We start from the raw sequence: 14,042 nt of genomic DNA on the forward strand, positions 1-14,042 counted from the left end.
TCAGGGGATGGCTGAGAATATTGTCATTTGTCATTTTCACATGTCCTGAGTGTTGTTAGTCACTTAAATGTTGAACAGAGACTGTGATGTAACGAAGTCAAATTCCTTGTTCGGCACGCTCAAACATGGCGAGTAAATTCATCTTGAATCTTGAATCCATCCATCCATCCATCCATCCATCCATCCATCCATCCATCCATCCATCCATCCATCCATCCTAACTCTTGGGTCAGCCTCAGTGGGAAACATGGTGCTGATAACAGCTGTTACGTGGCTGTTTGTAATCCTCTGCATTATAACATCAAAATGACAAACTAAAATTTGTTTGCCTCTGTTGGTTTGGTGCAATTATGCCCTGTTGCATACTTTTGAATTGGGCTCATCCTGGAAAGTACAACTACTGTCGTGGAGAATGCTTGATCGGTTTTGAGTTGTACGCAAGCATTCTAGACATGGTCATGACGTTCGTGCTTTCTCTCATCACCATCATTACTTTGTACATGAGAGTGTTTGTGGTTACTGTGTCTCAGGCGCAAGCCATGCGCTCTCATGTTACATGTGGCAAACTACAACAGTCTGTCCCAATAGCAAAGAAATCCAAGTTGAAGGCGGCCAAGACTCTTGGTGTTGTGGTTCTGGTCTTTCTTGTGTGTTTCTGTCCATATTACATTATCAGTCTGGTGGTTGACAGCAGGACTTTGGGTTCACTGGTGAAATATATTCTTTATACATTTATATGACTTCAACTCATGTGTGAATGCCTTGATATATGTCTTGTTCTACCCGTGGTTTTGAAGAGCTGTCAAGCATGTTGTCAGTTTGCACATACTGCAGCCTGGCTGTGAGGGTAACTTTTTTTTGGGGGGGGGGGGGGAGAAGCTTTGAGTGGCATCAGCAAGTATTGAGAAGAATAAAATATTTTTTAAATCAACTGAATTTTTTCCATCCTCAAGTCATTTATTTATTGTTTATTTATTTGAGTTATTTGCTTATTACTTTTTCATTGCTCTTGTCTATTCGTTTTTACTCTTTGTGCTATTTGCTTGTATGTGTTGTGTAATGTGTCTCGTCACTGTGGGACGGTGGGAAACGTAATTTCGATCTCTTTGTGTGTTGAAACATGTGAAGAAATTGACAATAAAGCTGACTTTGACTTTGAGATGACCATTCAGTAAGGAAGCTGAGACGGGCCCAAGCTACAATAGAATTTCACAACACTGTCTTGCCTTAATCAACCAGTAGTAAGATGTCATTCCATTGAATTTGTTTAGCACCAGCTACAAAGTTGTGATACAGACTAAATACCACTAGTTCCTTTTTAGTGCTGGAACCAGGCTGAGGACTGTGTGTCCAAGGGAGGCCACCTGGTGAGCATTATGGACCAACAGGAGCAGGTAACGTCACTCACTCACTCACTCACTCACTCACTCACTCACTCACTCACTCACTCACTCACTCACTCACTCACTCACTCACTCACTCACTCACTCACTCACTCACTCACTCACTCTCACTCACTCACCCACCCACCCACTCACTCACTCACTCACATTCTTTTGTCACACTTTTTGCCTCTCTTGCAGGACTGGCTGGCGCAGAGAACAGTGAAAAATCTTAATAGCTAGAAACATCCTTGTTACTGGATTGGCCTGCAAAGTGTGACATCTGTGGCAGTGGACAGACGGAACACCTTTCTCCTACTCATGTCCTTAAGTGAGAAAGCGCGACAAGCTTGTGAGACAGTGACTCACTTGAAGTGTTCCTTTTGCGCACTTGTTGCTTTAAAGTTTAAAAATGTTATCCCTTATAGTTTCTTTAACGGTCGCCACCTACTGTTGTTCACTTTAGACAAAGTTCAAGATAATCTCACGGTACGACATTTTTGCATTATGTGGGAAAATATAGTACGAGTATAAAAACTGAACTGAATACACGTTCTGATAAATCCGTTGACTTTTTTCAAGTGATGATTTAAATATTTTTTTTTCAACTGACTATTTAAACGTGTTTGAACCAGAATAAAGGCGTTGCCTCTTTCACTTGGTTTGTATCTGTCAGCTCCGTATACTGCACAGACACACATACATATATGTGTGTCTGTGCTGCGAGACTGGTCGACTTCAGATCTTGCCACAACAGATGCAAAGTTGGTTTGGTGGTTTGACTGATGATGAGGTACTTTACTCCATGCTCATGGTTGCTTTTGTATGTGTTATGCTGGCCATACGCTTGATCATTCTTAACATTTAAAAGTGCATTTTCAAGACTATGATTACACCATCCAAGCTAACTTAAGGTCCCAGTTTGGCTTTCAACTGGTCAAACACTAACCTTCATGGTTGTATGTTTGAGAAGACCACTTATTTTCTCAAGAAATACAAAGACTGCTTTTTGTCATGGAATGGATGGAGCCAGGCGACCAAATGCAGATTGAACCAGGGTTTAGTGAGGGAAAAGGAAGTTGGAAGGGAAGATGAGGGGGAACAGACAGACCAAATCGCAGACAGGTGCAGAAACTAACAGAGACAAAGACTGGAGACAAGAATGACGAGAACAGAGACGACAGACGAGAGACATAAAATAATCCGATAGGGGAGTGAGAAGTAGGCAGGACTTAAATACACGACAGGTAACGAGAGACTGATCATGGGCAGACACAGGAGGGGAGGGGCGAGTACACAGAGACCATGACCACATAGAGACAAAATAGGACACAAACAGGAGTCGTGACACTTTTGGCCTTATAAGAAATAAAATATAACCGCATGTACAGCCAACTAACAGAAAGACTGTTACAGTTAAGCAACTAGCTAACCAAATGATTGATTCCAATTGCATGATTTTTGCCAGGGTAAATTTTGGACTTTGATACTATCCTATGACTTTTGCTCATGTGATTTTCTCAAGTCAAGTCAAGTTTTTTTGTATAGCCCTAAATCACAAGCAGTCTCAAAGGGCTTCACATAGACAATCAATTGACAATTATTCTCAATGCATCCCCTGATCTTGGGCTCCCAAAAGGGCAAGGAAAAACTCACAAACCCCTGCCAGGGGAAAAATGAGAAACCTTGAGAAGGGACCATAGATGGAAGGATCACCAGGCTGCAATGGATGCAAAGAGGGCACATAAAATACATAATAATATGGAAATCAAAAAGTGGATGTCCAGGCCAAAGCGAAGAGCTGTCGGAGGTGCCTTCGATTGTCCTGGCAGTGTCCTCGAGGAGGGTAATCCGCTGCAGTTCCCTCATGCTGAATTGGTCCACGAGAATCTAGATAGCCGTCGTCAGCCATGGACTGTTCTTATATTTAGTTTTCTTATTATATTCCTTGATTGGACAATGCTTATTATATAATGAAGTGAATGTAGTCATCAATTTATGGTATGCATTATTTACATCTTTTTCTTTATATATTGCATCCCAGTTCTGTTCATTAATTCATGTTTTAGAGTAGCAATTGTCTCATCTGTCCTAATTCTTCTTTGTTGTTTATACACCCCAATTTCAGATTTGAAATTATTGTCATATACTGTGAACACTGGAAGGTGGTCAGTAATATCAGTAATTAATAACCCGCTTGTTGTCCTGTTTTCTATTATATTGGTGAATATGTTATCTATCAGAGTAGCACTCTGTGATGTTACTCTCGTGGGTCTGGTGATTGTAGGAAAGAGACTCAGGCTATGCATTAAATTTAAAAAAATCATCAATATTTTGTTGCTTATTTGGATTTAATAGATCAATGTTATAATCCCCGCAAATAAAAATATTTTTGTTGCCTTTTTGTATAATCACACTTTCTATCCATTCTGTGAACGTCTCAATGCTAGAACCAGGAGCTCTATAGACACAGCTTATAATAATGTCTTTTTTCTTTTCAACACAAATCTGTATCGTGAGACATTCAAGAAGATTGTCCACCACCTGTGTCATAGCCTCTACAATCTTGAATTTCATATTCAAATCAACATAGATCGCAACACCACCCTCACCTTTACTCCGTCTGTTATTATGTATGAATTCATAGCCTTCCATCTCAAAGTGCATTCCCTTCTCAGTCGTAATCCAGGTCTCAGAAATAGTAATTATATTAAATGGTTGTTTGAATGTGTATAAGTAATCCCGAATGCTACTAAATTCTTTATATAGACTCCAGCTATTGAAATGGATAATAGATAGCTTATCTTTTGTTAAGATGTCCGTATTGTACTGACCATTGCTGTAATAACAACGTGTTGTTTGTGGTGGAGAAGAAATTATTGTCTGGGTCGATGTCCTGATCTATTTCCAGAGTGCTGCTTTCTCTGTAATCAAACATTAGTCGGAGTTGTTCATGTTCTTGTATCCACTGTGTTTGATGTCCGTTGTTACTTGATGTAGGTTGAGTAGTGTCCCTGAGCATTATGTTTGTGTTTTGTGTTGTTACCTCCATTCAGTTCCAAGTCCATTCCAGTTGATTTTCTATTGACGATACTTATTCAAGCTTTTCCAGTTCTTCAATACTCCTCACCATCAGTATCTTGGCCTCTTCTGGCAATCCATTTAGTTTGATGTATATCTTGCAATTTCTGGTCCATGTACTCTGTATTTTTCCCATTCTTCTCAAGTGACGTGCTTTCTTTGCAATATCCGCATTGGTCTTTGTCAAATGTTCATTTATGTAGATGTCTGTGCCTTTAAGCAACTTACCCTGCTTTAGAAGTGCAACTTTGTGCTTCCTGTTGACAAATTTCAGAATGACTGCTGGCTTGTCATTACTGTTTCTTCTGGGCAGTGGATGACATGCTTCAACCTGGTTGGAGTCCATAGTTATTCCTTTAGTTTGCAGAAACGCAGCTACCTGTTGCTCGGCTGAGCTTGCATCTTGCTCACAGCCATCGTTACCTCCCGTCACTGCCCTTGCATAAGATATAGGTTTAATTGCTATTCCCATGATGACAATGTCATTTATTATTGTATATTGCTCAATGTCCGCGACCCAACTTTCAAGGTAGGTAAGCCGCTTGTCCTTCTTATTGGCCCGAACATAAGACGGTATTTTTTGCATTGAAATAAGACTGAAAAAATGAGGGTAATCTTACATTCGGGGTCTAGACATTATACCCATTCACAACGCTAGATGGCGCCAGATATCTTTAAAGTGAATGCTGAACTTAACTCCCCATACCAAAGCGAACCCCTGTCACGAAGAAGAAAAATAAAATTAGCGGTAGCACGAAGAAGAAAAATAAAAAATAGCGGTAAGAAAGAAAAGAGAAGAAAATAATAGAATAGCAGAAAATGGAGAAACAGTAGGTTTATTTACATTTCAAAAACCAGAAGCCATTCATTTACAGATGTGATTGCACTTTAGTTTACATATTTAAATGTTCAAGTAATAAGATGTGATAGACAATTTTTGCATGATTTGAATGAGGCAAAATAACATGCTTTTTCTCTCGAATATATTGTTATAAACATTTGTTAAGATGTACTGTCATTATCTTCTGTATAAAAATTAAATTTGGTGTTCAAAGAGTCTTTTTTCAAACTTGAGTCTTGAAAAAGAGGGGGTCGTCTTACAATCATGGTCGTCTTATATTCGGGCCAATACGGTATATGTTTTTTTTTCTTCTTTATTATGCATTTTATGGCTGGTGCTTATTATGCATTTTATGGCTGGTGTGATTCCGGAGCGACTTAGAATACAGTCCTTTTTTAAAGTAATGTTCCCAACACTGGATCTAACACAAGTCCACCTCAGAAGAGTTCAAAAAGAACAAAATTAACGTTTTGGTGTGGCAAAGTCTGGATTTAATTAGTTTAATAAAGAGATATCAGATATACATCATGTCTCACAAATCAAAAAATTTTCATATGATAATATATCAAGACAATATCACTTTTAAGAGTCCCACTTCAGGCTAATAATAGCTTAATACTTAGAAGTCATGTTCTGACTGTTAATATACTGCAGCAGGGCACAGATCACACAACAGCAAGTCCTCGTCAGAACAGCTCAAAAAGAACAAAATTAAGGGTTTGAGGTGGGCAAGACAAAGTCTGGATTTAATTAGTACCAAGACAATTTTTTTGATATTAACTTTAATAAGAGTCCCTTTACACAGTAATAAAACATCATGAATATGGTTCCTTTTCAGGCTGATAATAAGTTAATATGAAGTGCCTAGTGAACATAATCACAGTCTGTTGCTGGTGCCAACCATGAAGACAGAAAGCTCTTTGCTGTTCCGCTTTGTCCGCATATACTGACGTACCTCTTCCTCTGTACCTTTAACACTGTAACTGCTGCTGTGCCTGCCTTTACTATTTCTTCTCTGACTGAGATTTAGATCCTTTTAATTATTTTTCTTGTGCCAAAGGCAGTGGTTCTTTGCTCCAGTGGTCTTTGTGTCTTTTGTGCATTCTTGCATGGTCAATCTGAACGTGTTGGGTGGTCAGGTAGGTGTATCTGGTCCCATTGTTGATGGCTTTTGTGGGCTATTCAGTATCAGTCTGCTCCATAACAAAGTTGATAAAAACCTGTGGGACGGAGAGTACGTTTTAGTGCGGTTAATTTACATTTGAGTATCCAAGTGGAGGAGTTCAAGTACCTTGGGGTCTTGTTCACGAGTGAGGGCAGGATGGAGCATGAGATCGACAGGCGGATTGGTGCAGCGTCGGCAGTAATGCGGACTCTGTACCGTTCCATCGTGGTGAAGAGAGAGCTGAGCCAAAAGGCAAAGCTCTCGATTTACCGGTCGATCTCTGCTCCTGCCCTCACCTATGGTCACGAGCTATGGGTCGTGACCGAAAGAACGAGATCAAGGATACAAGCGGCCGAAATGAGTTTCCTCTGCAGGGTGTCTGGGCTCTCCCTTAGAGATAGGGTGAGAAGCTCGGTCATCCGAGAAAGACTCGGAGTAGACCCGCTGCTCCTCCACGTTGAGAGGAGCCAGATGAGGTGGCTCGGGCATCTCAGCAGGATGCCTCCTGAACACCTCCCTGGGGAGGTGTTCCGGGCATGTCCCACTGGTAGGAGACCCCGGGGATGACCCAGGACGCGCTGGAGAGACTATGTCTCTCAGCTGGTCTGGGAACGCTTTGGGATCCCCCGGGATGAGCTGGATGAAGTGGCTGGGAAGAGGGAAGTTGGGAGTCCCTCCTAAAGCTGCTGCCCCCGCAACCCGACCCCGGATAAGCGGAAGAAGATGAATGGATGGTTGGATGGAATTTACATTTGAGGGAAAAGGTTCAAGCGGGCGTGTGCACACAGCCACTCGATGCACAACCATACTATGTCCTTCCGCTCATACAAAAAATGAAAAAAAATGTTTCTTCTTCATTTGTCAATATCTGAAATTAAAAAGTCATCAATTACAATCAAACTGTTTAATATCTGATTGTCCTAAGTCCTAGGTAAAATTGTATATTCCTCATGTCACAATAGGGTGGATTTCATGTCTTCTATTCTTCTAAACTATTATTGGTTAATCCACATGTATAGGTGTAAAATTATTGCCCAATATTAAATGTTGAAATTACGTCATTTTCCTCGTCTATGCAATGTTAGTGGTTGAGAATTGTTGTACAATTCTGTTGAACTAGTATTCAAAAGCAATGTCTGTTTCTCATTGGTTAATTTGCATTTAAGTAGTAGTAGTGTCAGTTCTGTCTCACAATGCTGATTTTGGGTGCAAGTATAACATAGCAAATGGAGCACATATAGCGTGAGATATCTCAATATTGTAATAATGGATAAAAACTGTAAAGCCTGATAAAACCAATTCTTGGCCTGTTACTAGCTGGTCCACGACTACACATATGAATAATGCATCTTCCTTTGATGTCTATTGTTATGCTAATGTATATGATGTGAGCTGAGACGGCGTCATCTTGGCTGGGGCATTGTTATGCTAATGTACATGCTAATGTATATGGCGCCAGCCGAGGTGACTGGTTGGCTGACTGGCGCCATCTTGGGTGGGGACATGTAGGGACATGTATTTTAGCTGCCAGGTGTTGGTGCACCTAATTTGACATTCAATAGACCGTTCAATAGTTTAATAGGTACGACCTGGCAGACCCTCACAGAGCGTTTGGGTCTGGCAGGTCGGATCGGCATCTTCCCCCACTACCCTCTCGTTCACCCGGGTGAACCCCAATGTGCAGGCGCCCAGCCAGGGGGCAATAAGTATGCCCACACCTGCTCGACGCCTCTCACCGTGGGCAACTCCAGAGTGGAAGAGAGGGCTTGTACCAGAGCCCAAAGTATATGTGGAGGCAAGTCCAACTAAGTCTAGTCGGAACTTTTCTTCCTCACACACCAGCTCGGGCTCCTTTCCAGTCAGAGAGGTGACATTCCAGCTCACTTTGCACCTGACCCCTTTGGCCCCTCCCACAGGTGGTGAGCCCATGGGAAGAGTGCACTTTACATTTAAAAAAAAATGTGCTACAGAAAATGCCTTTTTAAAAAGAAATGTCTTAAGACCGTTTTTAAAAGTGTCAACCGACTGCGGTGCTCTAAAGTGGACTGGTAGGGCATTCCACAATGTGGGTAAGACAGAGCAGAAAGACCATTACGATAAGTCTATGGACAAATCAAAACGACCCTGTTGATTTTGAATACGGGAAAGTTATTCTTATTCTGAATTTTAGATCGAAATAAATCAATGGATTTAATTATTTGTTGTGACACAGATGGTTTGATAATATTTACTTTTTTCACTTTATTGTGCATTTTATGGCTGGTGCGACTTATACTCCGGAGCGATTTATAGTCCGAAAATTACGGTCAATCCTTTTAATTTTCATCACCATGGTATTAAATATTTGGCTCTGAGCGACGAAGGTCGACAAATACCTGCGGAAGCTTTTCAACCCGATTTCGACGCCGGGATATGTACACGTGAATTCCACAATTTGTCTTCTTCCAGCAGTCGTTTTTTGAAAGACCTACCTCTATGTATTGATCAAGGAGACTTTAATCACGGCTACTCACTTTTTGTTTTCAATCTAAAGCAGGCGGATGACTCTGGGGCTTTATCACTCATAAATAATGGTGTGTTTCGTAACCCACTCCCGCACACAGTTACGCTTATTGTATAACGCCGCTTATGATTCCCTTATTGAGATTAATGCCAAGAGGGAAATATTGATGGACTATTACAGGCATGGGCAAACTACGGCCCGCGGGCCACATCTGGCCAACGGGGCAGTTTAATCCGGCCCGCCAAACCTGAATAAATTGTATTATTAAACATTTTTTGGGGTCATTTTCCCAGCAATTACTATGTTTCCCCAATAGATGGGGAAGCGCCCGCCCGCCCGCGCATTTACTCCCGGGAGCCGTGTCAGAAAGCTCGGTGCACACTCACAAGTGCATGTACGTACTAAGTAGTATGGACCCGGCGCACTCTGCGCTCGATTTCCATCAGTGCCGAATTTCGAGTGTGGGCTGTGACGTCAGCATTCTAATAATTCGCAAAGAGTGGACAATTTGGCTCGACCTACGTGTGAGCAGACGTTCTGCCACATGAACGTCAACAAAGCCCGTCACAAATCTAGGTTAACGGACCGACACCTCGGCTCGGTCCTAAGAATTACCACAACAAATTTTACTCCAGACCATGATGGACTAGCAAAAAAGGAAGACCAACAATACTCTTGATTTCTTTATTAGTTTATTTAGATGTATTCGTTCACTGATTCTTCAAGATGATGTATTAGGTCAGAATGTTTGCCGTTTGATTGGATTTCACCTCATTAGATAAACATATCTCATAAATCTGACCTGCAGGCGCTGAAGTGATGGAAACTATTATTCATAATAACAGTGTCGTATTTAATAAGAATCACTGATAGTAGTTTTTTGGTGAAATATTTTTTTTAATGCAATTAATAAATGCATTTGTTTTCAAAAAGCTTTTTTTGAATATCTATGCTTTACTACTTACTAAAAGTAAAAACCTTTTATGCAATGACCTTTACACGTTATTTCTATTACTTCACACAAACACTACATCCATCTGCTCCTGGTTTGGCCCCCCGGTCAAAATTTCGAACCCAATTCGGCCCGCCAGTCAAAAGGTTTGCCCACCCCTGACCTATGTTGATTCAGCCAAATTTGTCAGGATGCGTATAACCCTAAAACACTCTTGTAGTCGACTTTTGTAGATCCAGTTACCACCACACTTAACTGGACGTCTCCCCTACTCTTATGGTGAGGACCCTCGCGTACCTGCACCTGGCCTCTCTCTCTCTTTCAGATGTCTTCAGCCTCAAATTTACACACAGGCAGCTTGGAGTCAGCAAATGCTGGCTCTTTAACGACTCGACTCTTGGAGACGACTACGACCCCGCAAAACTATTGAACGGCCCTCGCAAACTATTGAATGTCAAATTGGGTGCACCAACACCTGGCAGCAATTTTTTTAAATATTTTTTTTAATTAACCTTTATTTACTCAGGCAAACAAATTAAGAACAAGTTCTTATTTACAATTGCGGCCTGACCCAGAGAACAATGGCACTTTGAGGGGATGGAGGATAGAGTGCTAAAAAATAAATAAATACATAAAACAAGTTTATATAAATACACAATCAAAAATAAAACCAACAACCAAGAACAATAAAACGATACAATATAACAACATATCTAAACTGACAGCTGCAAGAGTCAGTTAAAACCTGTTGCAATTTTTGTTTGAAAACTGTAAATGATGTGATGACAGTAAATTTAAGGGTATTTTGCATTGTATTCCAGTCATAAACTGCAGAGAAATGGAAGGAGTTTCGACCGAAAACTGTACGTACTTTGGGTATGGTGAAATTAATAAGATTACTGGACCTTAGATTGCGGGAACAATGATGACAGTGCAGGCGGGAGGAGAGTTAGGGAGGTGACATCCCAAGTATGGATTTGTAAATGAGATGAAATCAATGGTGAAGTCGTCAGGTGTGGAGTGATGTCCAATCAATTACAGCGGAGCGTCGGTTTTCGAACATCCCAGTTCTCGAACAATTCGGTATTCGAACAAAATATTCGAGATTTTTTTTTGCTTCGAATATCGGACGAAATTCGCTTGTCGAACTTCGCGAGATGAGCAGAGAGGATCCGCATGCCAACTGACTCCGTTCGTTATTACATTCTCGCTACTCTGAGGATTGCATCAACTCTAATCATGCCTCCAAATGAAGCAAATGGGAGCAGTAAAGCCATCCGATAACACAAAGACGCTCCTAAAGCAATGCGACAGTGAGCACCTGGCTGGAGTGCTGGGGTTGCGCGATCGGACCAAATTAAGCTCCCTGCGCACTGAGGTCCACTTAAATGTTAGAAAGTACATCAGGACTTTAAAATTATTTTCTAAATTTCAGCGGCCACTCTGTAACAATAATGCGACCAGCGCGGTGCAGTTGTGCGGTCCGCGATGCGCTACGGTTGCGCGTTCAGACAAAAATGCGCAAATGGAAAAAATGACGTTTTTTTTGGCTTGGAACGGATTGCAATTTTTTTGCCATTATTTGTAATGGGAAAACATGATTCGGAATTCGAATGATTCACTTCTCGAACAGCCTTCTGGAACGGATTGTGTTCAAAAACCGAGGCTCCACTGTAATTTATACAAATCACAGTGGTGAGTGGAGAAGTGCGCAGCTGTGGCGAAGCGGATAGCAGAGTGGTGAAGAGGGTCCAGCCTTTTGAGAGCGGAGTGGGATCCCATCCTATAGATGGTGTCGCCATAATCGAAAATGGGCAGGATCGTCATTTTGACAAGAGAGTGTCTAGCTGCATGGGTGAAGAAGGCCTTATTCTGATAGAGGAAGCTAAGACAAGATTTGACTTTTGACTGTAGGTGTTTTATGTGGGTAGTGAAGGAGAGGGACGAGTCCAACCATAAACCAAGATATTTGTAACAATTTACAAACTCGAGTTCAGTGGCATCTGCACAAAATATTTTAGGGGTATTGTTGGAAGCACGAGACTGGTTAAAAATTATGCATTTGGTTTTCTTAGTGTTAAGAAGGAGATGGAGATTATGGAAATATTGTTCAACGGAGGTGAAGCTAAATTGTAATGAGGATGCTGCAGAATGGAGAGAAAGACCTTCAGAGTATAAGATAGTATCATCAGCATAAAGGTGGATCTTTGAACTGCCGACATACTTAACTATATCATTAATGTAAATGGAGAAGAGCAATGGGCCAAGGATCAAGCCTTGAGGAACCCCTTTGGAGATGGTGAAAGGGTCAGAAAGAATATTTTCCAATTTAATTTGCTGGAGTCGATTATTTAGGTAACTGGCAAACCAATCACATGCGTGTGATGACAGGCCAATAATAGAGAGCCTCTGCAGGAGGATGGAATGGATGACGGAGTCAAAAGGCAGGTCAATGAAGGCAGCAACACAAATCTGCTACACACCACATTCGATTATCGCTGTATGCACACTGACGAATGACTCCCCACTTGCAAGCGCTTAAAAAAGGGCGTACTGTCTCGGGTTGTGGTTCTTGGAAAAATAAGTTAGAGTGAGCACCACTCTAACACCAGGGACTGCAGAAATCTTTGATTCGCAGTTTAATGAGCGGAACATGTTTATTGATGATCGGTCCAGAAAACGATTTGAAGTAGGACCAGGCAGCATCTACATTAGAAAATGTGTTAATTTTTTCCCAGCACACTGCAGCAATGTCCTGGAGAAAGGCGTCTAGGTTAAACTCTTTCAGGGAGCGTTTGTAGACCATCATAGGTGGGCGTTTCACCGAAGAACCAGAGCGGATGCAAGCAATAGCACAATGATCACTCAGATCTTGGCTAAAAACACCAGACTTATAATCAGAGGGAGCGTTTGTAAGGATAACATCTAGCAGTGTGGCAGAAGAAGGATACATGTAATGATAACTGGCGCCATATACATTAGCATAACAATGTCACCAACCAAGATGGCGTCAGCCAAGATGGCGCCGCATCGGCTGGCGCCAAGATGGCGCCGTCTCGGCTGACGTCATACACATTAGCCACACATTAGCATAACAATAGACATCAAAGGAAGATGCATTATTCATGAGTGTGTACCACTCTACAATAGAAGTAATCTAAGTACGTGTAGAATGTATCTAATGATTACTGGTTGATTTTGTATGTTCCTATACCAAGTATTCAATCTGCTTGAGTCTTACCTGATCCAGGCTGTTCTGTGAAACTGAAAAGTCGCTGATGCCCAGCTCCTCATACTTGGATAGCACATCAAAGATTCGGGAGAGGCAGCAGGCGTATGTTGGGAGCTGGTAGGTCAGCAAGTTTTGCTGCTGTTGCTTCAGCCTGATCATTGGAAACTTGTCCTTCATATAGTTGTTGACAAGGCTCGTGTCTGGATGGGATTCACTGCCCGCCAAACGAAGGATGATGGTGTAGCCCTCACCAAATCTGTTTCATTTGCAACATAAGGTTACTTGTAGTATTTTCTGTCATAAATGTATGTGTAACTGTATGTGTTACCCCCCCCCCCCCCCACACACACATGCACACACAGTATGTGTGTGTGTGTGTGTGTGTGTGTGTGTGTGTGTGTGTGTGTGTGTGTGTATATATATATATATATATATACACATACATACATACATACATATATATATGTATGTATGTATATATATATGTATATATATATATATGTATATATATATATATATATATATATATATATATATATATATATATATATATATATATATATATATATATATATATATATATACTTATAGGGGTATATATATGTATATATATATATATATATATATATATATATATATATATATATATATATATATATATATATATACACACACATACATACATACATACATACATACATACATACATATATATATGTATGTATATATATATATATATATATATATACACACACACACACACACACACACACGCACGCACGCACGCACACACACACACACGCACGCACAATAAACATAAAATAATCCCTCGTTTATTGCAGATAATTTGTTCCAAGACAATCCACTCTACAATCCCCACAAAAGT

At 40.9% G+C, this 14,042-nt stretch overlaps 1 protein-coding gene, 1 long non-coding RNA gene and 2 pseudogenes across 2 annotated transcripts in view; 2 read left to right on the top strand and 2 right to left on the bottom strand.

Annotated features, from left to right (window-relative positions):
* The first annotated feature begins 125 nt into the window (after positions 1-125).
* Positions 126-885, top strand: LOC147050599 (trace amine-associated receptor 1-like; annotated as a pseudogene).
* A 2-nt stretch (positions 886-887) lies between these two features.
* Positions 888-2,008, top strand: LOC147050600 (uncharacterized). Its single transcript, XR_015067321.1, has 3 exons — positions 888-1,241; positions 1,323-1,394; positions 1,584-2,008. It is a non-coding gene; the product is annotated as an uncharacterized LOC147050600 (long non-coding RNA).
* Positions 2,009-3,272: 1,264 nt separating this feature from the next.
* Positions 3,273-4,404, bottom strand: LOC147050601 (uncharacterized; annotated as a pseudogene).
* A 919-nt stretch (positions 4,405-5,323) lies between these two features.
* LOC147050602 (phospholipid-transporting ATPase ABCA1-like) overlaps positions 5,324-14,042 on the bottom strand; it is a 99,074-nt gene continuing 90,355 nt past the window's right edge. The window contains exons 42-43 of the mRNA XM_085919985.1: positions 13,166-13,412; positions 5,324-6,524 (exon numbers count right to left, since the gene is read on the bottom strand). Of these exons, the coding sequence (XP_085776111.1) occupies positions 6,483-6,524; positions 13,166-13,412 (289 nt within the window). The 3' untranslated portion in view covers positions 5,324-6,482. The remainder of the gene's footprint in view (positions 6,525-13,165; positions 13,413-14,042) is intronic.

The sequence above is a fragment of the Syngnathus leptorhynchus genome, chromosome 9 (assembly GCF_054491065.1).
Source record: "Syngnathus leptorhynchus isolate UIUO chromosome 9, UIUO_Slep, whole genome shotgun sequence".
Classification (NCBI taxonomy): domain Eukaryota; kingdom Metazoa; phylum Chordata; class Actinopteri; order Syngnathiformes; family Syngnathidae; genus Syngnathus; species Syngnathus leptorhynchus.